General features: G+C 41.3%; 1 protein-coding gene across 4 annotated transcripts in view; it reads right to left on the bottom strand.

The window, feature by feature from the left end:
• Nucleotides 1-2,639: 2,639 nt before the first annotated feature.
• Nucleotides 2,640-24,724, bottom strand: part of prkcq (protein kinase C, theta) — a 37,657-nt gene continuing 15,572 nt past the window's right edge. For 3 of the 4 annotated variants that reach the window (XM_026147087.1, XM_026147088.1, XM_026147090.1), the window contains 16 exons: nucleotides 23,630-23,829; nucleotides 20,932-20,992; nucleotides 15,953-16,133; nucleotides 15,826-15,857; nucleotides 15,660-15,745; nucleotides 15,186-15,315; nucleotides 13,296-13,405; nucleotides 12,547-12,676; nucleotides 12,286-12,455; nucleotides 11,151-11,324; nucleotides 10,952-11,043; nucleotides 9,755-9,817; nucleotides 9,526-9,664; nucleotides 8,283-8,471; nucleotides 7,391-7,519; nucleotides 2,640-5,082 (listed from right to left, as the gene is read on the bottom strand). In XM_026147087.1, the coding sequence (XP_026002872.1) occupies nucleotides 4,924-5,082; nucleotides 7,391-7,519; nucleotides 8,283-8,471; nucleotides 9,526-9,664; nucleotides 9,755-9,817; nucleotides 10,952-11,043; nucleotides 11,151-11,324; nucleotides 12,286-12,455; nucleotides 12,547-12,676; nucleotides 13,296-13,405; nucleotides 15,186-15,315; nucleotides 15,660-15,745; nucleotides 15,826-15,857; nucleotides 15,953-16,133; nucleotides 20,932-20,992; nucleotides 23,630-23,829 (2,045 nt within the window). In that variant the 3' untranslated portion in view covers nucleotides 2,640-4,923. The remainder of the gene's footprint in view (nucleotides 5,083-7,390; nucleotides 7,520-8,282; nucleotides 8,472-9,525; nucleotides 9,665-9,754; nucleotides 9,818-10,951; nucleotides 11,044-11,150; nucleotides 11,325-12,285; nucleotides 12,456-12,546; nucleotides 12,677-13,295; nucleotides 13,406-15,185; nucleotides 15,316-15,659; nucleotides 15,746-15,825; nucleotides 15,858-15,952; nucleotides 16,134-20,931; nucleotides 20,993-23,629; nucleotides 23,830-24,724) is intronic. The other variant, XM_026147089.1, reaches the window with a different exon arrangement.

Raw genomic sequence — 24,724 nt, 5'->3', positions numbered from 1 at the left:
GTGCGTAAAAACAAACTAAAATAAGTTTGACACGTCAGAGCTAAGATATTTGGCAGCCAGCAGCCCTCAAAAACAACCACCGTTTAATGGTAAGTTCTAAACAAGCAAATTGGGTAAGACATGGGGTTTTGTGGTATTCTGACCTACAAAATTATCCGTGTTATTTAGGCTGACTTGCATATAAACATGCATCACGAGCAATAAATAGTGACACTTTTGACAGGTATGTATGATCACTTACAAGGAAACAAGCAAAACCCATAAAACTAACCCCCAACTCAAACTCATATTCTCAAAAATCAGAGAAAAAATACAGCTAAATACAGTAAAACAAACCCAATAACTGACCCATATCCATTGCTAAACTACTAGCATCAAAATGTCTTTCTTTGCTCTTATGATTAGTTTTTCTTTCAGTAATCAGTGACTTACTGAAAAATGTGATAAACACTTTTAATTGGTTCTTACACACAAACAACAACTCTTCTATTTTCTTATTCTGAATAAATTGATTAGTATGAGTTCTTCTATTTTCTTCTCTTCTTTATGTAATCACGTGGGAATTTCTTTTTCAGGAGCATCCCTAATGTTATTGGTTTTCCAGCAGAGGGCGACCTGACCCCAGTCCAAATATTGCTTGTATCCCATGTAGAATAGTGTCATCCTCCCTGAGCAGACAGAGCCCCTTCATGTTGCCAAGTAAACAACAACCCAATCTTTTTGCAAGGTCAGCGTAAATCTTAACCCTGTCCCTCCCAAATGTTGTGTTACTCATGCATATTCAGATTATTTGTCAATATATTCAAACCAAGATTGGTATCAGGGATCTCAAATCCATAATTGTTAAAGCAGCAGTACGCTGGTATGTTTGAAGGAGTATTGTATATAGCAGGAAAAAAATCATTTTACATTTTGAGAATATTGAGTTTAACAAAATATCCGAATGTTTTTTTTCCTTTGTCATTTTCATTTTATTTTAAATATTTTTTAAAATTGAGGAACCTGGAATGTTAGGCGTCGGTATTAAAAATTTCAGGCTCGGGCAGCAGTTTGAAGGAGGACCCAAGTTGCAGACAGCGGCGGTAATGCGAGTGAAATTTCTTTACAGTGTGGCAAGTGGCAAACAGGAAATGAAGAACAAGCTAGACATAAACTAAACTGGGAAAGCTAGTAACAAACAAAACTCAAAACCATAACTCACAGAATAAAACGCTGGGAAAAACATATGGAGGTAACACAGGGGATGAGGAGTAGAGACTGAAGACCAGAGAGACGGACTGTCACCAAGTTACACAGAATAACACAGAGGAACCGATGAGGAACACAGGCAGGCACACACTATAAATACACACAAGGTAATGAGGGAATCACACACCAGAGGGGAACACAGCTGAACCCAATTAAACACGACGAGACACAGACCTTCAAAGTAAAACAGGAAACTCACAAACAGTTTTACAAACAAACTCAGAGACACGAACAAAGCACAGAAGGGAGAACACTAAAACTCTAAGAACTAATACAAAATAAGAATCAGCATAAAACAGAAGATGTTACTAAAATGAAACACAAAACGCTGGGTCACCGGCCCAGTACCATGACAAAGTGATAAAGTCTAAAGTGGAAATTTTGAAGAAAAATTAAAATACTTTTCTTTGAGGGTAAAGCCAAAATTTTGGGAATAAAGTTTAAAATTGGAAAGTAAAGCTATAAGTTTGAAAGTCATGTCAAACTTGGGGCTTGACTGGTGATGCATTGGTGGAATCCTAAGTTTGTTTTAATGTGAAGGATATTTTCCTGTTTTTGCAGGTAAACAGTGTGATAATAAATATTAGTACTATCATGTTACTCAACATGTTAACATTATGTCACGGTTCCCAGATTTAATCCTTGTTTTGTATTTCCTTCTTTGTGTTGTTTATGATTTGGATTTTTGGTTTTCATTCATTCCTGAGCATTATGAGGCTTTAGTACTTGTCATGTTTTACATTTGTGGCGTTATTAGTCTGTCTTTTCCCCTTCTGTTCAGTTCATGTATGCGTCGTGAATACTTGTTTCAGTGTGGTTGTTCTTCATTTCCTGCTTTATTTTAATAGTTGTCTTTTGTGCCTTGCATTTAGTTTTGCTTCCTTGTCTTGTCCTAATTAGTTTCAGCTGTGTCTTGTTTCCCTGGTGTTTTCTATCACTTCATGTGTATTTAAAGCTTTAGTGTTCCTTCAGTTTTTGTCAGTGTCTGTCTGTTCCTTGTCTGTTTAGAAACATATTCTAAAGTTTGGATGTTGTTTCACTTGGACTACTACACTTAATTAAAGGTTTGTTTTCGATTATTTGTTTGGCTGTCAGTCCTACATCTGGGCCATCCGTAGCACCTTAATGGAAAAAAAGAGCCTCTGACATTCTTTCTTAGGTAGTCTATATTTAACACTGAGTGCTAAAATAATTCAGCCATCAGTTGAGTAAATGTCTGTAACAGTGGAAAAGATGGTAAAGTTTCAAATTAAGTGGAAAAACTGAGATGGCTATTTTTGTTAACACCTCCACCTCTGGTCTCTGTCATTCTGATGTAACGCTACACGACCGAGCAGTTTTCATGTTGTCCCTCACCGAAACAAACACATTAAAAAAAAAAAAAAAGCCCACAATGTGCACACTTTAATGAACAGAATTCACAATGAGGAGAACATCAAAACTACAGTATGCAGGGAGTAGCTCATCATTAAAACAAAACTCCTGAGAAACAACAGGAAAACACATGTAAACAATAACCCAGTTATTAAACCTCAGTACATTAACAGATCTACAACCAAGTAACAACACAGCATATCAGATGGACTATATAATTTATTTACATAAGAAAAAAAAAGACAATAAAATAAAAAATAAAAAGGAACAGGACAAGAAAACTAAGTTTCCATTTGGTTAAAGCGACTTTCTCAGTTTACTTTACTTGAAGACGTTAACTTCATTAAACTATTCTGAGGCACCATAAAATCATTACAAGCACATTTTCTATTTAAACACACAGCCCATTAAGTAGGAGGCCTGTACTACCGAATAACTTCAGCTTACCGTATCTGTCTTCATTTACAATAACACTGCAATCGAAGGTAATTATAAACTGGATAAGCCCACTCAGGGTTTCCCAAGGTAGCTATTAGCATCTTCACAGGACAGCATATGACCAATGACACATGTGGACAGATCTACCACTTTGAAAAAGTTGAAAAGATCATTATACCAGCAGCAAAACTCCATTTATTTATTTTTTTACTCTTCCATTTATTAAGGAAGAATAAAATATACTGTTAGAAAAGTCTGGAGAGTTAAAGGCTCTACTTATTACTATTTACCCTGTTTCCGTTACCAACAATAGATGTATTAAAATGTTCCAATGTAATTAATTATGAAATAATTTGTGTGCAAAAAGATGTTAATCTTGCTGCTCTAGGTCTGTTGGCAAAACATCACCGTGCAGTAATTAAAAGTTGAAAATTACAATAAAATTAAGCCTATAATGTTTTTGTTTTGTTTTTTTAAACAAAACATATTTCCATACAACTTTCATCCTTACCATTTCAGGTTGGGGAAAAAAAAACAAATATGAAAAATTGTAGGAGAAGATGATTCACGGTAGGACACATTTTTTAGATTTAAAAAAATCTCAATGGCACATAAATATCCGGCTGGACTTTGCAATCACTTGAAGGTTAATAAACCCAGTTTACTGGCCAACGGACTGAATTAATTAGGCCTCAGTCCGGCAGGCTTAGAGGTCAGTCAGCATCACCCACGGCAACCACAGGTCACTCGGTAAAAATGTATTCCCTGACCAGTTGGCGATGGTTTGCTGGAAGTTGCTGGCTGGTGAAAGTGGTTGCAATGAGGTACAGGGTGTTGCACTAAAAACCTTGTAATTGCTGTTGCCAGTTAGCATAAAGGACACCAACTTGCCTACAAACTCTCTGAAAAGGGTGATATAAACAGTTCTGCTTCAAAGTAAAAGTTACACGTTTAAGGTGCAATGTCACTCATTGAGCATTTGGAGACAAGTTAGCATCTTCAGTGCAAACTACGGATGAACAAAGAACGAGAGGGAGATTTCTGATCCAACACCTTTGCAACCAAATTCACAAAGCAGCCCCTCCCCAGTTGGTTGGAGATTACATATTTTTCCCTCAGCGAGCTTTAGCTGCCGTTAAGTACAGGGATTTAGTGCGCTATTGCTTGCAGAAAAAAGCAGGAATGAAATTGTTCCTCAAGATCTGGTTTTCTTATTGATGCTCGTCGTGGAAAGACAAGAAATATGAGTAAAAATAATTAGTACGAGGGCTCTTCCAGAAATAGTGGTGCTTTTTTTCAGGAAGTGATGAGTCCCAAATGTAACATGCTCCGGAGCAGGTTAGGTTTGTACCATCTGGCTTTGGTAAGATGAGAACTGGCTTCCTGACTCCATATAAACTAGACTTAAGCCTGAAGTTACCTCGCTAAGTCCCAAATCTAGCTTCACAGTACATGCCTCGAGACATGGAAGATGTACACTTTCTCTCTTTCTTTCTTTCTTTTTTTTTTTTTTGAATATTTGCACATATTTGCACAAGTGTGCAATGTGTGAATAGTTTTATGACAGAATAAAACCAAACCAACTACATGCTGTTAGAATAACACTGTAAGAAAATGTATGCCTTTAGTCAACTAAACTCTAAAGTATCAAAGTTGACTACAGGTACATTTTAAAGGTATTTGTTTGAAAGTTAAAGATCCGGTCACAGTTTGGTTGTATCGGTTTATACCCCTTTAGTGGTTAGCATCATCATGTATGTGAGTTTTGCCACATTCGGGTTCTACAGTAGGTTCCAGTTACAGTCACTGCTGGTTGTGACTGAGCAGCCTGTTTGTAGATTGTAGCCATTTTTTGTCCGGTGGTCAGCGTGCTGCGATCCGAACCATGCCAGGATTAACGAAGGAGAAGTTTCTGAACATCGTCTGGTCTACGCTGTTGATAAGCGTGCGGTCGGCACACGATAGTCTGGGCTTCTCGTTGATAAACTCTTTGTCGAAATTACTGCAGTCGCTGGGTGAGGTCTGCGAGGATGAAGGGCAAATATTTAATTACATGCAATATTTCATACACCAGCGAGTAGATTAACAAGTAAATACTGCAGTACAGTATTTACTTGTTGTGCATTGTGTGCCGGGTGGCGGCCAGGAGCGGAGGCCCTGGAGGACTGACCCCCGGCTGCCAAGACTGGCAATAGGGACATGGAATGTCACCTCTCTGGTGGGGAAGGAGCCTGAGTTAGTGCGTGAGGTTGAGAGGTACCGGCTAGATATAGTCGGGCTCACCTCTACACATGGCTTGGGCTCTGGAACCAGTCTCCTGGAGAGGGGCTGGACTCTGTCTCAGTCTGGAGTTGCCTCTGGTGAGAGGCGGCAGGCTGGGGTGGGTATCCTAATATCCCCTCGGCTTGAAGGAATACTTCGAGGACCTCCTTAATCCCACTGACACGTCTTCCGAGGAGGAAGCAGAGTCTGGGGATGAGGGGAATGACCCGCCAATTTCCGGGGGCGAGGTCACTGAGGCAGTTAAACAACTCCTTGGTGGCAGAGCCCCTGGTGTTGATGAGGTCCGCCCCGAGTTCCTGAAGGCTCTGGACGTTGTAGGGCTGTCCTGGTTGACACGCCTCTGCAATGTTGCGTGGAGATCAGGGGCAGTACCTGTGGACTGGCAGACCGGGGTGGTGGTCCCCATCTTTAAGAAGGGGGACCGGAGGGTGTGTTCCAACTACAGGGGGACACACTCCTCAGCCTCCCTGGGAAAGTCTATGCCAGGGTGCTGGAAAGGAGAGTTCGTCCGTTAGTCGAACCTCGGATACAGGAGGAACAATGCGGTTTTCGTCCTGGTCGCGGAACACTGGACCAGCTCTTTATCCTCTCCAGGATACTTGAGGGTGCATGGGAGTTTGCCCAACCAGTCTACATGTGTTTTGTGGACTTGGAGAAGGCATTCGACCGTGTCCCTCGGGGTGTCCTGTGGGAGGTGTTGCGGGAATATGGGGTGTCTGGCCCATTGCTACGGGCCATTCGATCCCTATACAACCGTTGCAAGAGCTTGGTTCGCATTGCCGGCAATAAGTCGGACTCGTTCCTGGTGGGTGATGGGCTCCGCCAGGGCTGCCCTTTGTCTCCGGTTCTGTTCATAATTTTTATGGACAGGATTTCTAGGCGCAGCCAAGTGGCGGAGGGCTTTCGCTTTGGTGGCCTCAGAATCTCATCTCTGATTTTTGCAGATGATGTGGTTCTGTTGGCTTCATCGGGTGAGGGCCTCCAGCTCGCACTGGAACGGTTCGCAGCCAAGTGTGAAGCAGCGGGAATGAGGATCAGCACCTCCAAATCTGAGGCCATGGTTCTCAGCCGGAAAAGGGTGGAGTGCCCACTCCGGGTCGGGGATGAGTTCCTGCCCCAAGTGGAGGAGTTCAAGTATCTCGGGGTCTTGTTTGCGAGTGATGGGAGAAGGGAGCCGGAGATCGACAGACGGATTGGGGCTGCAGCTGCAGTAATGCGGACGCTGCACCGGTCCATCGTGGTGAAGAGGGAGCTGAGTGTAAAAGCGAAGCTCTCAATTTACCGGTCGATCTACGTCCCTACCCTCACCTATGGCCACGAGCTGTGGGTAGTGACCGAAAGAACGAGATCGCGGATACAAGCGGCAGAAATGAGCTTCCTCCGAAGGGTGGCTGGCCTCTCCCTTAGAGATAGGGTGAGAAGTTCGGCCATCCAGGAGGGGCTCAGAGTAGAGCAGCTGCTGCTCCACATCGAAAGGAGCCAGCTGAGGTGGTTCAGGCATCTGACAAGGATGCCCCCTGGGCGCCTCCTGGGTGAGGTGTTCCAGGCATGTCCCACCGGGAGGAAGCCCCGGGGCAGACCCAGGACACGCTGGAGAGATTATATCTCTCGGCTGGCCTGGGAACGCCTTGGTATTCCCCCGGATAAGCTGGAGGAGGTGGCTGGGGAGAGGGAGGTCTGGGCCTCTTTGCTTAGGCTGCTGCCCCCGCGACCCGGCCCCGGACAAAGCGGATGAAGATGGATGGATGGATGGATGGATACTGCAGTACAGTGATTTTCAAAGGCTGGGCCGTGGTCCCCAAATGGGCTGTGAACAAACTTAAAGTAAGGACACTAAGGCTATCGATGCAGACTCCACTCTGCAAACACGCACAGCAGTCTGAAGTTTGAAAATAGCCACTATAGTCAATTACTGTGTAGACAACTTTCTAGATGATATTTACTTTCACCCGTCGGCCGTATCAGCCAAACAGCTTTTACTAGCTACCAGTTTTTAACTGAGAAAATTAGTGGATATGTTGAGTAAGTGGTTCCCTGTTGTACTTACTATAGTTGGTGTGAAGGGTGCCGGCACCTGCCGTTGCTCTAAGGCGTTCCAGTCTGTGCTGCTGAAGAAACTGTGATGTCTGATGTTGCCTTTGGTTCCCAGCCGCTCCTCAGGTTCCCTCACAAACAGCTGAGGCACAAACGCACAGAGGTTTAGCCATAGGGCCCTGAGAGCTATATGTATGCATTTAATGAACATACAGGAAACTACGGAGCCCTGCAGGTCTTAAAAAATTAAGACGGACTTTTGCGAGATCTCGCAAAACTATCTCGGGATCTCGCAAAAGTTTTGCGAGATCTCGCAAAACAAACTTGGGATCTCGCAAAACAAACTCGGGATCTCGCAAAACTTTTGCGCGATCTCGCAAATCAAACTCGGGATCTCGCAAAACTTTTGCGAGATCTCGCAAAAGTTTTAGCCGCATTCTTCCCGTTAGCTCGAAGCTAATGGGAGGTTGAGGCCCACTACAGCCGGGAGGAACACTGCTTTCCCGGCACATCGTGCCTCGAACTCCCGGTCGGCTTCAAGCCGGCATCCGAAGGGACCCACTACAGCCGGGAGGAACACCGCTTTCCCGGCACATCGTGCCTCGAACTCCCGGTCGGCTTCAAGCCGGCATCCGAAGAATGCGGCTAAAACTTTTGCGAGATCTCGCAAAACTTTTGCGAGATCCCGAGTTTGTTTTGTGAGATCTCGCAAAACTTTTGCGAGATCCCGAGTTAGTTTTGCGAGATCTCGCAAAAGTCCGTCTTAATTTTTTTTCTCCCATGTCCCCTGCGGGGCTCCGTAGGAAACAGTAAGAATCAGTTTCATCAATTTAAAGACCAGATCCTTGCTTTCTTTTCTTCCTGCTTGATCTTATTTAAACTGGCCACTGAAGCACTTGTCTGACCTTGATGAGTATGTCCTTTGCAGCTTTGCTGAGCCAGTTGGGATAAATGGGGGTGTCTGTCCGTATGGACTGAAACAGCTCCTCTTCATCGCGGCCGTGGAACGGAGACTGACCGATCAGCATCTCGTACAGCAGCACTCCGAATGACCACCAATCCACAGAGCTGTTGTACTTCTGACCCAGCAGGATCTGATACATAAAGATCACACAAACTGGTAAAATGAACAAGTTAAAGTGTGGGTTTTTCTTATTTTCTGTCATGCGCGTACTGTTACAGTGGCAGATGTTCACATTTAAATGGCCAGAGTTTTAAAGAATGAGGTCAATAACGTTTGAAAATAAGTCCTTATCAGTCAGATCTTGGGTTTCAGATTGCTCTAGATGTCAAACTAATTTTACATCCTTGGTCACAGACAGCCCACTGTGATCTTTAAGCGGGCTAGACCAAGGAAACTCCCCTTTTCTGTCTGTGTAAATAAGTCTAACCACACACTAATTGCCTTAGATATCTTTGTATATAAAAAAGAAGTGTAATTTTAGTATATCTCAGTTTTTTCTATATGACAGAGAAATGCTGCAGTATCTGTCAGCACGACTTTTTGGGACTGATTTGTAATTAAATAATGTGTAAAACTGCAGAAAAAGTAGCTCACTGCCCAGAATATCCTGTAATAATAATAATAATAATAATTTTAAAAAAAAAAAGGTGATTGTGGTAAAAATGTTTTTGTTGTTGATCTATTGCTTTGTTACGCTGGAGTAGTGGGGGAGGTCTTTATCAGCAGGAAAATCTGTAAAACTTGCAAATACTGTTAAAAGTCCAAAATGCATGTGCTCATTCACATTTTCCGAAACTGTCTAGTGAGCTGGATTTAATCTTTTTGTGGCTGATTCTGGTCCCTGGGGCCATATGTTTGACACCTCTGTCCTAGATTATCAGCTTACAGTTTTTTTCTACTCTTTAATATTTTAAAATGTGGTTTAACTTGTTATTTTAAAGGGGCAGTTTAGAGGCTTATTTCACTCATTGGCTGCACAATAGCCTGTATAAGAAAAGCTACTCTAACAGAGTCCAAATATAAATGTACAGACCTAGCATCAAAAGCCCTCTTTGAGACGTCTCTAGAATTTAGACCTTTATGCGTATCACTTGGTGGCCAGCTGTTGTTGATTGATTCTTTTATTCAAAAGGATACCAGTTTATTACAACATTTACATTACTACAGCATGCAAAAGATGTCACCTCTGGGGCGATGTAGTCTGGGGTCCCGCAGAAGGTAGAGGTCCGTACGTCATCCTGCATGTTCTCCTTACACATGCCAAAGTCTGCTATCTTTATATGACCATCTAAGTCCAGCAGCACGTTGTCCAGTTTCAGATCTCTGCAGAGGTGGAAGAAAATGATTCCTCTTGGACTATATATTACATGTCATGAATTCCAGTCCTGTTTCTGGCTCTCACTGAGCGCCTACCTGTAAATAATTCCTTTAGAGTGCAGAAACTGGAGCCCACAGATGATCTCAGCTGCATAGAAGCTGTAAAGAGACACAGATGTATGTGAGAAGAGAGGATAAAATTCACAGGAGTGATCAGATTTAGGCCAAACTAGGTCAATCTAGTTGAAATTCTGAAATAGACAAACCAAAAAAATCAACAAACTTAAAAGACAATTATGTCACAGAAATAAGGATCACATGTCAACTGTATATAGAAATTATCATGAGCACCATAAAAATCCCCATAAGAGACTGTAAGTTTGAAGCCTGAGGGGGGCCTTAGCTTCTGGGGTAGTCATTTTTCCAGGACTGATAGCCATGCTTTACTAATGCAGATAGATTTAAAAAAAAATAACCGGTGGCTTCCAGATTGTATATCTGTAAGCCCCTTTATTTGCTCTCTACACAGACTATTTACCCACGTGTAACTAAAGGATGCTAAAATGTAGAATTTGAACTAAAAATGAAAACCACTGGCACTCTATAGATAACTGCAGATAATATGTTTATAGAGATTAGATCTATTAAAACCTAATGTGACGAACAAGAAAACAAGACCAAGAAACCAAGGACAATGCACGGCCATTTGGTAGCGAATTCTCAATCCCAAGTGGTTACTTGTACTTCAGTGGTTAGATGCACTCTAACCACTGAAGTACACCAGATGTTTGTCTGACGCATGTCTCAGTCCTGCATCAAGTCACACCACAGGCATGTCAGAAGCAGAACATTTAGTCTGCATTGGGTATTTTATTTTGAAAATTGACCACATTCTCCATGCTGCTTTTATATCTGACTTCCTGCCCCCGTCGCCTACTCTGTGTAGCAGCTTCTGGGATGCTTACAAATGTGGCGTCGGGTGTATTCAGGGGTCAATCAACTCTTGCTTTGTTGTCTATTTTCCACTAAGTTGGACTGTAATTTCCTAAATGAGTGTCATTTTTCTATTAAATATGATGTGAAACTAGTGATGGAAAGCAAAAACTCAATTAGAAAATAGTTTACTGAGGTATATGGATGTTTTTTTTGCCCCCATGCTGGTAATGATTAATCATGCAGGTTAAAGGCACATCTGCAGTGAAGGCACTTTTCAAACCTGGCGGTTACATCCAGACCCAAACAGTGCAAAACTACAGTTGTGTGTCACTGTGAGAGCTGCGTCTTTTGACTCACGTGGCTCTGTGCAAGTCAAACTTGTGGCAGTTTTGGATGTGGAACATAAGATCCCCTCCATTCAGATACTCCATGACGAAGAACAGGTTTTCCTGGATGCGAAAACACAGAGGTTAGGGCTATATTTGTTTCCAGAGAATTATTTTCAGTGGCTACCTACTTGCATGCAATGACTGTGCAAGTGTACATGGGTCATCACCTTAGTTTGGAAGGTGCAGTAAAGATGTGTAAGGAAGGGATTTTCCCAGGCTAGAGACAAAACCCTCCTCTCTACCATGGTGCACTCAACATCATCATCCATCAGCACCACGTCTTTCTTCAGAGCTTTTACTGCAAAAAATTCACCGCTCCTTTTCAGCTCTGCTAGAAACACCTGGAGAAGACGAAGGACAAATAAAAAGCTTTAAAAAACAGGTTTAGTTTGGACATATAGAGTTGTAGCCTGTTGCCCAGTCATTTACCATAGCTAGCTCTTTGTGTTGCAAGACTTTGAAGTAACAAGAAGTAGGTGGTTTTCAGTGGAAACTGGCTGCACAACACATTTGACCACAAGCCTCAGAGTGCTGTGTAAAGCCCTCCGTGCTGTGTGAAGCTGCTGGCAAGAATGACTAAAATATGATGCTTTGACACATTTGCAGAAAACGCCCCCCCCCCCCACTGTGTTCTTATAGAAATTCCACTAAGAAAAGTGTAATAATTAGTTTTTGTTGCATGCAGTTTTTAAGGGAAGGGAGTGTGTAATCACTTCTGTTTGTTTGTCTCTTTGTTAGCAGTTAAGCATCCACAGTTTTCAAGATATCATGTTTAATTTTTTTGTGATGGTAGATACCAAAAACAGCTCGGGCACATTCAGTTTTGATGAAAAGGTCAAGATCACACCAAATGTGAATGTCAGTGAAAACTTTAAACCATGTCAAGTAATATATCATATGAAAGAACATGTGGAGAGCTGTAAAACAAATTTTACATTTTAATACGACGCCCTATGATGTCACAATAATGCCATAAAGTTCACAAATTCACACACTGCACCAAAATATCTTAAAACCTCACGCTTGTAGATGATTTCAGCAAATTCTGCTCCACTTATATGGGTAAAGATAATACACCATTTTAGTATGTAATACTCCAAGGTCATAGGTCAAAGATCAGACATCTGCATGTTGTAATAAAAGGTTTTTCTACAGCCATTGCCCTTCGGGGGAGTTGTGCAACTTTGAATGCTCTTGTTAATATGTTGATATATAAAGTAACATGACAAAGATGCCACATCTTCATGCATGCTCTGCTCCGTGCTTTACTTTTCCTCTTTTGAATCAGGTCGCCTCTGCTACCTTGCCAAAGCTGCCTTTCCCGAGCATCTTGTGCAGGGTGAAGTCGTCGATGGTAAATTTGGGTTGGTGATCTTTCCTCGGGACAGCGTACAGAGGCTCTTCTGGAAGCACCTCGCTGACCGACCTGCTGACATCTCCTGGTCCCTCCCATGAAACACCCTGATAATCTGCTACAAGAAGCAGGTTGAGAAACACAAATGACATAAAGTATGCAGTATGTATCCCTGCCTAACGGAAAGGAACATTTTAGAAGTTGCATACCTTTGCTTGCAGGTGTAGCTGTGGCTGGTAAACCCATAACTAGCCCGGATGGTGCTCGCACCACTCCCGGCTGGGCAACACTTACTGGACCTTCCCGACCAATAATGTCACTGTCTCTGGTACTTCTTGCCTTAAAGCAAAAGGTAGATCCAGTTTCAAAATGAAGTTTTCCACAGTAAAATATTCCTTAATTACTAGTATTAAAGGGGACAATTATGTTCTCTTATTTGCTTTACTTTTTCTTATGTTATCTAGTGTTACACAGTCTTATGTTAGATCTTCTCATTAAACAAAGTTTCATATAATGAAGTCTTCCTGTTAGAGGTGCATGATGTCACAGAGATGGAATATCTCGTGCTATTCAAGTCTTCTCTTTGCAAGGAGCAATCAGAAAGTTGGCTTAAAGGAGGAGAAGTTAAAACTTCTAATCAAGGATGAATTAAGGTGCATCACCAAAACTCAGTATCAGATCAATTGGGATTGGTAAAGGAGGAGCCAGGGATCGAACCATCGACCTTCCGATCAGTAGGGTAACCTGCTCTACCTCCTGAGCTACAGTCACCCCCAGATTATTTCATCAGATTATTTAATCATGCAAAGTTACTCAGCTGGAACTGAGGAGAACACGTCCCTTTTAAGAGGTGTTTAAGTCACTAAAAGCAGCATAAAAACGAGGAAACAATTGAACTGGTTGAAGGCATTTCTGAAAGACTGCACAGCTTCATGTACCGAAGGTTTGTTGGTCTCACCTGCTGCTTGCTCTCGATGACTGCCAGAGCTTCAGCCATCAGTTTCTGGTTGACCCCGCAGAGGTTAGCCACTTTCTTTTGGCATTTATGGTGGACGTTCATGCTGCATTCTGCACAACATCAAACACAATGTAAACTCAGTTGAACACATAAAGAACATTTAAAGCAGTGCAAGATGGCAATATTTACACTATTATTAGTTATGCAAAAGGTAATGTATCAGCTTTTACTTCAGAATGGGGCAATATTAAAATTTATAATGACAATGACAGAAAAAAGCACTTATATGTAAAAAATGTTGCTAAAGAGTCCAATTTCTTTTTCACTTGATACCTTTTTTTCATGTCACACATTCTTTAATGTTTGCACATGTTCCTTATATAACTGTGCTGTTTCTTAGCAAACTCTCACACATCTACAATAATAATGTTTCCCATTCCTAACCCCTCAGTCAGCTGGCTTGTACTGGAAATATGATTAATTTCACAGGGAGAACTTTATACTTTGCACCTGCTGTGGCAGCTGTGCTGTGTTTCTGTTCAACAGGCCAACACATGCAGCGCATATTTATGCTGGGAAAGGTTTGAACGCCCACTGTTGTCTCAGCTACTGGAAATATATTGAGTAATGCTGTGGATTAAATGATCATATCTATGTGGTGAAAACCATGTTTTATCAAATTTTGTCAAGTTGAATTTTTCAGATCAAGGTAAGGGAGCTCCATAGTTTGCTTGCTGCATGTGTTTCAGAGTGTGTTGATGGTGTTGTGAAGGAGTAATATAGCTGTGCCGAACCAAGAAACCCTTTCGTGGTAACCTGTGAAAGCCACTGCTGCAAAATTCTTTGACGAATGACTCTTTCGTCCTCGATGATTCGGGCCTTAAAAGTCCAAAATATGGAAACATTTGCAATGCAGCGTAAGCCATTTAAAACCCACAGATATGTGCATAATGTTGTCTAGAACATTTAATCTTTTGGCAAAGGGGTTTCCCTGCTGCTCGGCGGTATCTGATCAACTGTGCTGAAAGGCAGCTCCCAGAAAAACGGGACTAATTTTAGAGTGAAGAATTAAAAGACTGAATACCACAGAGCTTGTAACTTCAGTCAAAACTGTGCCATTTTAATTTGCTTTTTGTCACTTAGTCTTGTGTCTGAAAACACAATTTTTGGTAAAGAAGTCAAAATACCTTCATCCAACTAATCCCACATAACCACTCCTCTGTCAAACACACTCAACTGTATAACGAAGCACAAGAAGTTTGGAGGAAATGACATCTGTAAGAATGCCATGACTGGGCCAACCTGACCGAGATCGTACCATTAGGATGCTGGAGCAGGGCGTTGCCAGAGCAATGAGTCCTCTAGACTCAGCTGAGCTATAGTGCTTTATTTTGAATGATCCATCCATGCAACCAAGTCCAGGCTGCCTTAAATTCTTCCAGGGGGAGACACTGACACATTCCCAAACCAGCCTGACCGTGTCCTGGACCGCTGCAGGGTCTCTTCCCAGTATAACATTCCTGAAACGCCTCACGTAGGAGGGGAACAGGAGGCACCCTGGCCAGACGCTTGAACCACCTCAACTGGCTCCTTTTGATGTGGAGGAGTAGAGGCTCTACTCTTAAACGACCATCAGTCTTAGTCTTTAACGGTACGCCAGCATCAGTTTTCCTTAACTCTTAAACCAGGACCTTTCAGTTCCTAAACTGAGCTAGAAATAAATTTAATGGCGTAGTGTTGCGTTATGAAAAATTTCTGTTATGACACTGTATGTGTGGCTTTATGTCTGTGATGTCACTGCTGTGTTTTGTCTTACCCTGCAGACATTAAAAAAAAAGTATAAAATCACACAAAACAAACAAACCAAAACAAAAAACTCCCGCCTCTCACCCTCACATTTGAGCCCCTGCTTGGCGAGCCCCCACAGCAGAGTCCCGCAGTGCTCGCAGAAGGTGGGACTTTTGTAGTTGTAGACTTTAAACCTGTGAGGCATGTCGATCTTGAAGCGCTCCTTGTGGATCTAAAAACACATCGCACACAGATTGACACGGAAGGCGTCAGTAACCAAACACCTCTCATATGTAAACGGCGAGATTTATTTATTGGCGTTAAATTCTCTCATGCTTTCGTACACATGAACTCTCGCTGACATGGAGCTGAGGAGAAGTGAAACGAGGGGGAGAAGATGACATGAGACCGGAGCGCCTGGTGTGGTGATACCTTGGCACAAAGCAACTCTTTCATTAGTAAGCATCAGAACCATCAGCTCACACACTTCGCTCTGTGTCACCACTTGTGGAATTTCTGTCGGACTGGAAGAGATGTGCAGCGTCATGAAGCAAATCATGTGAAGCAGACACTCACCATTGTTTCCTTGCTGTTTATGGCTGAACCAGTGCATTTGGCGATAACTTTGTCTATGCATTTTTTGTGGATTGCTGCATTGCACTCTAAAAGACAGAGAATAACCACGTGAGGAAGAGTTACGAAGGCTAATTGGTAGATTACAGGACAATGAACCGACACTCACGTCTGCACTGGTAACCCTGCTTGTTAAGACCCCTGCAGTGGAAAGAAAGAGAGATGAAATGACTGATACGATTGGGAAAAAAACAAGACTAATGTGAAGATTTGTGACTTCTTGGTCTTTTGCATACCAAACAAACTCTTTGCATACAGAGCAGAAGGTTGGCTGAGGAAAGAACGTCGCGCTGAACTCGTGACACTTGACCACGTGAACTTTGGCCTGCTTTATGGCGCCACGTCGCTGGTGGAGGGTGAACAGACCCTCTCTCTCACGCTCGGACTCCGGGTCTCCGTCTGTGTGACCCACAGCATCTGAAACACGTATTACAACTTTAATTTCAAAGAAGAAAAATAAAACAATGGAAAAAGGTACAGTTTTATTCGGCTTCTGTGGACAGAGTGGTGAGACGCCGCTAAGAACACAGGATTTCACAGCAAAGTTTCAATTTCTCACCTCCTGAGATGTGTTTCTTACTAACAGCAGATTTTATGTTGAAAATAAATCTTTCCTTTTCAGCATTAAAAGCCTAGATTTCTTTCATTAAAGCTTCTTTCACTTACACTCATGTTACAAGGGGTCGCCACAGCAGACAGCCTCACCTATCTGAGTTGACATTAGCTTTGGTTGAAAATTAATTTCATGTTGAATTTTTTAAAATTTCACCTCAGTTGACTGATTATACAATTTGTGTTTATGAACAGCTGAGTAGGAACAGCTGTTTTAGTAGCTTGTGAATGCAGATTGTGGACGTTATGTGTTTGGTTTACACCGGTTGTTGTTTGCAAACTAACTTTTGGGTTTGGGTCAGGAAAAGACTTGGTTTGGTTAGCTAGCAGCCTTCTGTGGTCACCTGAAGTTTGCGTGCAAGATGCTGACTTGCCGGCATGCACCTGACCACTACTCCACTAAATGCTAGTCAAGGTGTGAAAAGTGCAATGCAAGCTGGACCTTTCACCTACATTTGCATTTTTTGAAGCATGCTGGTCGCTGTGAGCGAAACACGTTCTGTTTCTGATTTGTGTCTTGTTCAAGTTTCACTGCTGCTCGGTGCTCAGTTTGTGAGTGTTTGTTTATTGTCCAGTTAATCTTTACTTTAGTTTTTATTAACAACATCGGAGAAGCGGGCTGGACATTGTTTCCAGGGAATACATTTCATGTTTAAGAATTCTTTTAAATCTTTTTAGCGATTACAAAAAAAAAAATGTGTTACAGAAAACATTCGTCGAGGGAAGAGTTACAAACGTCCTCCTCTGAGATGCGTTTCTCAGAGTAAATGGCTTCAAACTGTTGCTTATATTTAAAAAACTGGTTCTGGTGATCAGTCTGTGCACATGGACAGGACACTGTATTAACAGTCAATGAGTGAGCAAATTAGTTGCAAATAAAATTGTTGTTGGATTAAAAAAACAAAAAATGTGCATTAATTTCTTTGTTATCAATAAATCTGTTATTTTTTTTGCTTTGTAATCGCTGATCTGTTGGGACCTCTGTTGTCTTTTCCACTCAGCTTGTGTTGCAGTTTCTACTGTCATCACCCATCATAGTGTTTGGTATTAGATCAAGCACAGTCATCATGTATGACTAAAAACTGACTGACCAAAGCTCAGTATGACTTTCATGTGTTCTAAGAGAGCAAACATGCAGAAAATGATCCTAAAATGTTGAATTATTCCTTTAAAACTGCTTTAAACACTGCATGTGACTTTGAATCAGCTCAAAATGTTAAATTTCTATCATTATCCTTCAGTTAGAGACAGGAAGACACCAGTATGTGTTTGCTCGTTGGAGGAAGTGTACCCATCACTATGCCACCTGTTGTTCCCTGCAGTGATTTCCTGTTTGCTTGGTCTATATTTACAGACACACGAGACAGCTTCTTACTTCTGAGTCTCAGTGCTTGGCATGGTGTTAATGTCAGGAAGGCACCAGTGAAAGCACAAAGCGCCCGCACAACCAGCTTACAGCCAGCAGGGGGCAGACGGTCAAAACTCTTATTTTTAGCTTAAGAAAATCTAATTATGATGAGACACTTACGGGTGCGCCTTCGACAATGAACATTCACAGTCACTTTTCTGTATTTTTACACCTACTTGATTATTAATAATCCTCTAGGACACAGTAGCTGGCTGCCAGCTACTTGTCTGGCCGCACAAAAGTGATGAGCACGCCACTTTCGGCATTTATACAGGAATCTCATTAATACTGAGAATAGAAAGGGAAAAACAGGGTAAGACAGAAGTTAAAACAACAAAACATAAAACAACTGGTTTCTGTATTTTTAACACACCTGCCTATTTACTCATAAAAACCTTCAAATAAATACTAATTTAGTGCATATTAAAGTTTAGCGGACCTATGTGCATAATTCTAGAAGTGAAGCTGATCAACTCTGAGGAGCACATAAAGAGGGACCAGGTGAGAATTTCACAATAATGCAAGAAGGCTCTCTGTGAATTCAGTATATTTTAAAATGATCATTCTCATTGTTTCTAATTTTATATTATCACGTCACTCTTACATTCAGACAAGCAAAGACTAAAAAGGTGAGTTTTTTCTGATATCAGGCTCCTTTTAGGTCTTTCATGATCAAACTTACCTGTCACTTTTTTTATACAAAAGTTGGTGCTCTGACACACACAACAGCCGGTAAACGGTAACTGTCCCTTTTTAGAGACCTACACAGCTGACAGAGGCGTAATTTACAGGTTTAATAGCCAGGAGACTTTGTCTCGTGTCCCACAGGCACCCTTTGTTTTCCACTTTCCTTGCTTTTTGTTGTGGTTAATTACAGAATAATGCTGACATAAATGGAAAAAATATGCAATTAACTTTTGGTTTTCAAAATAATAGATATTTTTCAGGGTAACAAGTTAAAATGATTTGATTTTGTTGTTATTCTTCCTCGTGGATCATAGAAGGAACGGTGTGAACAGGTTTTAGACTGGGATTTGGCAGGTGGGGGTACATTAACAGTCTGTACAGACTGTGATCAGCTGTTCTGTGATGCTACACCCAAGCTCAATGCTCTTTGTGGATATAACCAACTGAATTCAACAAGATATAAGCAGATGTTACAGAAGCTATATGGCTGATTTCCAGCCCGTAGAGACGAGTGAGCTCGTGCAGCAGTCTGGAGCCATCTTTCATTTTGTATATTTTGCTATGAAAACGGGAAATAGGTGTAGAGATTTACTGAAATGTGTGTAAACCTACACGGCAACACAGTGTAATAGGAAAACAGTTTTTAAAATGTTAACAAGCGTTAACAAGTTTTTTTTTAATGCAGGTGTGTTTTTACTGCATTGGCAGTGTGTTAGGGACTATTGTCAAGCTGAAAAATGAAGCTGTTGCCAATCAGACACTTTCCAGGTGGTACTGCATGGTCAAGTTACAAGGATTGGACTGAAAAAGAGTGAAAAAGTAGCTAAAGACCAACTTTGGAAGACCTTCAGAAATACTACAGATCAATCACTCAAAACAATATAAAAAAATCACAAAAAAGTTTGGCTTGTTGGAAAAGATCAAGAAATGAAGGGTGGCTCAAAATTTTGCACAAGACTGTATAAACTGTAGAGTTCAGAGACTGAATCTAATCAGCTTAAATACAGCTTGACGTCTGCTACCCTTAATGTAACCAGTCCAACATAGTGCATCACTGCAAGCTTTACCACAATACCACAAACTAACACGTGTAGCGTGCGCTAAACAGTTTCCATGCAACCACTGAATAACAAAAAAATAGTAGAACTTCTTCTGCAAGAAACTTCTATTTTTTTTAATGAAAACAAAATTCAGCAGCACATGATTAATACATCCAGTATCTCAGTATTTAAATCTGGTACGGTCTCCATCAATCATGCAGGATTTACATTTCCCATTTATAAACTTTCACTTGCTGAGCAGTCCTCATTTCTGAAAATAATCTTGTATCTTACTCTTCCTTCCTCTCTTTCTTATATGCTTTTCCTTCCTTCAGTGTTGCACATTAATTTTTTCTCTCTCTCTAGGAAGTAAAGCATCGCTGTCTTTAGCTTACAGACACATTGCTGTGTGGAAAACTGCACAAAAACAGTTTATCGGCTGATATTTGTTGAGCTGTTTGAAAAGTCGCAAGCTCCATTAATGCTCACGGCTCTGCTTCTTCTGCCACTAGTGAGATTCTTTGATACTGCGACCACAATCTTGCCTCTCCACTATGAAGGCATCACAGGGATAACACAAACCATGACCTTTACGTGTAAGCGGTCCTGAGATGCCATTAATTTCATGCACTAGGTTGCTTATTACCTATAATTAACCATGATTTGAAGGGATTCCCATTTTAAACCCTGCATAATACAGATGTGGGCATCTATAAGCACTGAGCCTGTTAAGTCATTAGTTGGCACGCAGTTTGAACACACTGTCTCTGTAACGACAGACGACTGACTATGTAAAACCTTTTTTGCTTCCACTCACCTGTTAGATTCAGAAACTAAAAACTAGAGTCAGGAAAAGGTCACAATTTAAAATTGGTCTCTTCACACCCCGCTTACTGACAAAAGATGAGCTAGTAGTGACCATACTCACCACAACTGATATAATCCAGCGTGTCGGGGAAGACGCTTAAGGACAGGTTGTGTAAACAAACCACACTAGCGGTTTTGACAAACGGGCACTAATTGCCCCAGGGGTGAGGATGAGATGTTTCGCATCACTTATAGATTAGTCAGATTTTGAAATCCCTGGACTTTAAGGGCTGAAATGGTTTTTCTTCCCGTGTTTAAATCTTTCTACACAGTCGAACCACGTCACATGTAAATCTGAGTTTAAGCATTAAACCCACAGGCGACAATACTAGGCAACACTTCTAAAGCTCGTCCTTTGTGCTTCTGGTTTCTCTGTCCTGTCTTGTTAGTGCACAACACCAGAGGAGTTGCTGTTAGGCTGCTTCCTGAGACTACAGCACTGTGTGTGTGCCAGAGACAATTATGTAAACCACATAAGAACAAGTGGCTCTCACTGTAATTTTATCAGATTTTGTGAGGCAGTTCTTCTTATTTGGCTGCGAATTCAGTAAATAACTACCGAGGGGCAGCAAGCTGAGGTTTGAAGGTCTGATTCACTCACCACTTTTCTCCAGATAATATCTAGCCTCCATGAGCATGCGTCCCTGCGGCTTCAGCTCCAACTGAGAGAAAAAGAAACGAAGAACAAAGGGAGACAGAAACACACAAAAAGAGATATTTTAGGAAAGAAATTCATGAGAAAATGACAAAATGAAAAGGGAAGGATGTGAATTCAGGAGGATGATGCATATACGTCATGCTCCTTAGAGGCAGTGACACATGCAGACAGTCTGGCAACAACACACACGCATAAAGAACAGGCTGAAGGAGCGTATTTGATTAGTTTGGTTTAAGAGATCATGCCGTGAAATGTTGTGTAGTGCCACTCACAACCGAGTCTGTCCAGGAAGTGATCTCTTGCTCTCTCTAACAAAAAAAAACTCAGCAGATTTCACCAAATGACCTGCATCTAATTAAAAGAACAGCTTAGCCCAAATCCATGGCCCCAAAACAATCAGCAAATCTTATGTTGGACAGTTTCTTGGAGGAACTATTTTCTTTCTAGTTAACTACAGAAGTACAAGACGTAGGGGCGCATCTACCCATGAAAAAAAGCATCATGCTTGTGACAGCTGTGACGAGATGAAGACATTAATGAAGTCCTGCCTCGGCTGAGCTGTAATGTTAGTTCTTCACGCTTCCTTTGGTTGGCAGATGTAGTACTCAGCTAAACAAAAGAGTCTATTTGGATACAAGCCTGCGGGAAAATCAAGCAGCAACCTTGGGGAAAAAAGACACACGTATGTAAAAAGAACAAAAACAAAAAAACCCACCTAAGCGGTCCCTCTAATGGCCACTTGAGGCTCACTCCAAAAGTGAGCCAGTCTCCATATCATCTATTGATGGTTTCTTTCTTTATAAAAACTGCACAGATGGTGACTTCTTTTTTATAACTCAGTCATTTGGATGCTGTTAAATCTTAAACTTTGGGGTGCAGCATCTTTGAATGACAGGTGCGTGTCAACAGCATGGTGTTGCGTCCCAGGCCACACCTCAGCGAATTCAGGTTGATGCAATTGGGGAAATGAAATAAAACTATCTCACAAATAACATGGCTCCAGCAAGGTTTTGTTTGGTGAAAAATTATAATTCATATTAATCCCACTTAAGCGTCAATTACATGACCTCTCAGCAACCAAGTAGTGAAAAATTCAACCAGTTGTTGTGAGAGTTTGGCTGCTGTTGCTAGGTAAAATTGGTCACAGCAAGGTACATTTTGTGTTTATATTGGCCACTAGTAGATTGCAGCAGTGCCCAAAGTTTGGTGGCTTCTCTGTAAACTGTTGCTAAACTTTGAAGAGTGTGATGCAAACCAGAAACTGAGACCATTCACGTTCAAAGTAAAGCCTGCACCCCTTTGAACCATGTTGGTTTTTGCAATATGAAACAACTTTTACTTTGAAGGTGAACAGTCTTCATTTGGGTTTTTTTCAGGTTTCTCTACTACTCAGTGATTAGTTAGCAAGTGTTTGCAGACAAGTTGGTGTCGTCCATGCAGACTATGGATGACTGTGCCAGTCTGCTAGCAACTGAAACCCAAGGAGACTCTTTTCAACTGATTTCACCAAAAACATCAACTTCCAACAACCACATGCAAACTGGTCAGGAAACACACATTTTTTCCTAACAACTGGAGGCTGCCCCTGAGTAGGTTACTGAATTGTCTCTAGGCCTGTGTGGCCAAGGGATGGGCAAGTTTATGGATACAGTTTGCTAACCAAGCTAGCTGTGTTAGTTGATAATATAGCACTTTCTCCTCTTGGTCAAGTATAGATGCTTCTGGCTTAACCCCCCCCCCCCCAAAAAAAAAAAAAACAAAACAAAAAAAACAACAACAAAAAACAACTCACCTATGACCCAAACACAAAGCTAACAAAAAGCAGCATTCAGGAACCAACGGATAATGTGATGGTGGATTATATCAGTCATATATCTATATATAGTCTACAGTAGAAACCTGTAAACATTTCCCAAGAGATTAAACCTGTTAATGTTTTCCATAAAAGAAGCTGGATTTTGCTGCATGATAAGGGTTTATTTCTTATAATGATACCATTGTGATGTAGCCTTCTTTTCTCATATTGAGAGCAGTTATGATGCCAATAATTATGTCACAATCATAATATGATCCAGAAAGGTTAATAAAAATGTAATAATATCTGTGGTAATTAGTTAAAAACACTGAAGTTGTGCTGGGTGTTGATTGTAAGACGATCTGTGTTTCATATCATAAGAAAATAACGGTTGTAATAAAACAGAAATAAAAGGATTTTCTTGTTTGGCTTTCTGTTTAGACATGATATAAAATAATCTAAACGAGTTACCATGAAAATATGGGACAACTTTGTTCTCAGTACGTTGAAACGGTCACAGCAGGAGAAGCACAGATGTTGCTTGTTGATGGTGTTGTGTGCACTGGCTCATTGACTTTGCTTACTAGGACGTGGATTAGAGCCATCATTAAAGTAATTAATTTAACCGAGGCTTCTTTTGCTATGATCTAAAAGCCGTTAGTGTTTTGGTTTCAGTGCATATGATGATGCTTATTACAAAAAAACCTCTTATTTTTTTAATAATTTAAAGGAGGATTACCCCTTTAAACGCATCTGCACATCTGGATTTCTTTTTGCTTGCGTAACTAAACAGCTGGTCTGTCACTTCAAACAAGCGCACGCATCAATCCATCCTGATGCACTAACCCAAATCTCCAGCTTGCCGTTCTCCTTTTTGCACCGTGTTGCCAGCGAGTCCAGAGCTACCGTGGCCTCAGACTTGAGCTCGGCTGTCCGGTCTTTTACCATCACATGCATGATGCGCCCGCGGTGGACGTGGGCATCGAATGTGGTGCTCCAGGGCGGATACATGGTGGGCTTCTTCTGCTTGTACACTTGACCCTTCTCTGTAACGAAAAAAAAAGAAATAAAGTCCACTTCTTTATAGGTAGGACATGAGATAAAATTGACTCTTATTTCATTGCACAGAAGTCTTTTTGACAGCAGAAATCACTTCATAGTCCACACCACAGAGCTCCAGTGTTGTCAAGAAACTATTAAAGAAACAGATACATGAAGCACACTTCTACACACACTCCTAAGGATATTTCGACTCTATCCTCCACGCACTGTCCTGCTTCCAGAAATACTGACTACATTTACTCTTGTTTGAGCAGATAAAAAGCAAACAGCGCTCAGCTGTTGGTGTATTGCTCAGCTTCATTTTCAAAATGAAAAATTAGTTATTTGTAGATTTTGCAAACACCTACATTTTCAATTGGAATAAGTGGCTGCATGTTTCTGAGAATGAGAATAAGAAAGGTGGAAAGCATTAGGTAGATGTCTGCCAGGTGACAGACTGTATTTTTATCCATTTGCTCATGATGTGACATTTGATCAACATTTACTTTTAAAATATTGTGTGGCATACAGTTTTCCAAAGTCTGGCTTTTATCCAAAAGAGTACCACAAGCATAACTCCTAAACATCCAGAACTGAGTTAGCATTATTTGCTATGAATTACTTACAACATCACAATGAATTTTTTTTATTTATTTTTTTAGCTAGAAGACTGAAATACAGTCTCTGGTTATTACATGTTTTACATGATTTGTTCTGCAGCCTCTTATGAAGTACCCCACTCATTATCTTTGAAGCTAGTTGGTGAAGTCCCACAAAATGTGGTTGCTAACAAGTGGCTAAATGGTTCTGATGAAGTTGTTGGGAAAATTTACTGTTACGTAGGTGAACATGGGAACTTTGCAGGGGTGGTGATTTTGTTTACAGCCCACTGTTAGTGTT

This window comes from Astatotilapia calliptera, chromosome 17 (genome assembly GCF_900246225.1).
Source record: "Astatotilapia calliptera chromosome 17, fAstCal1.2, whole genome shotgun sequence".
NCBI lineage: Eukaryota > Metazoa > Chordata > Actinopteri > Cichliformes > Cichlidae > Astatotilapia > Astatotilapia calliptera.
The sequence above is the reverse complement of the archived record's forward strand: the minus strand, read 5'-3'. Positions and strand labels throughout refer to the sequence as shown.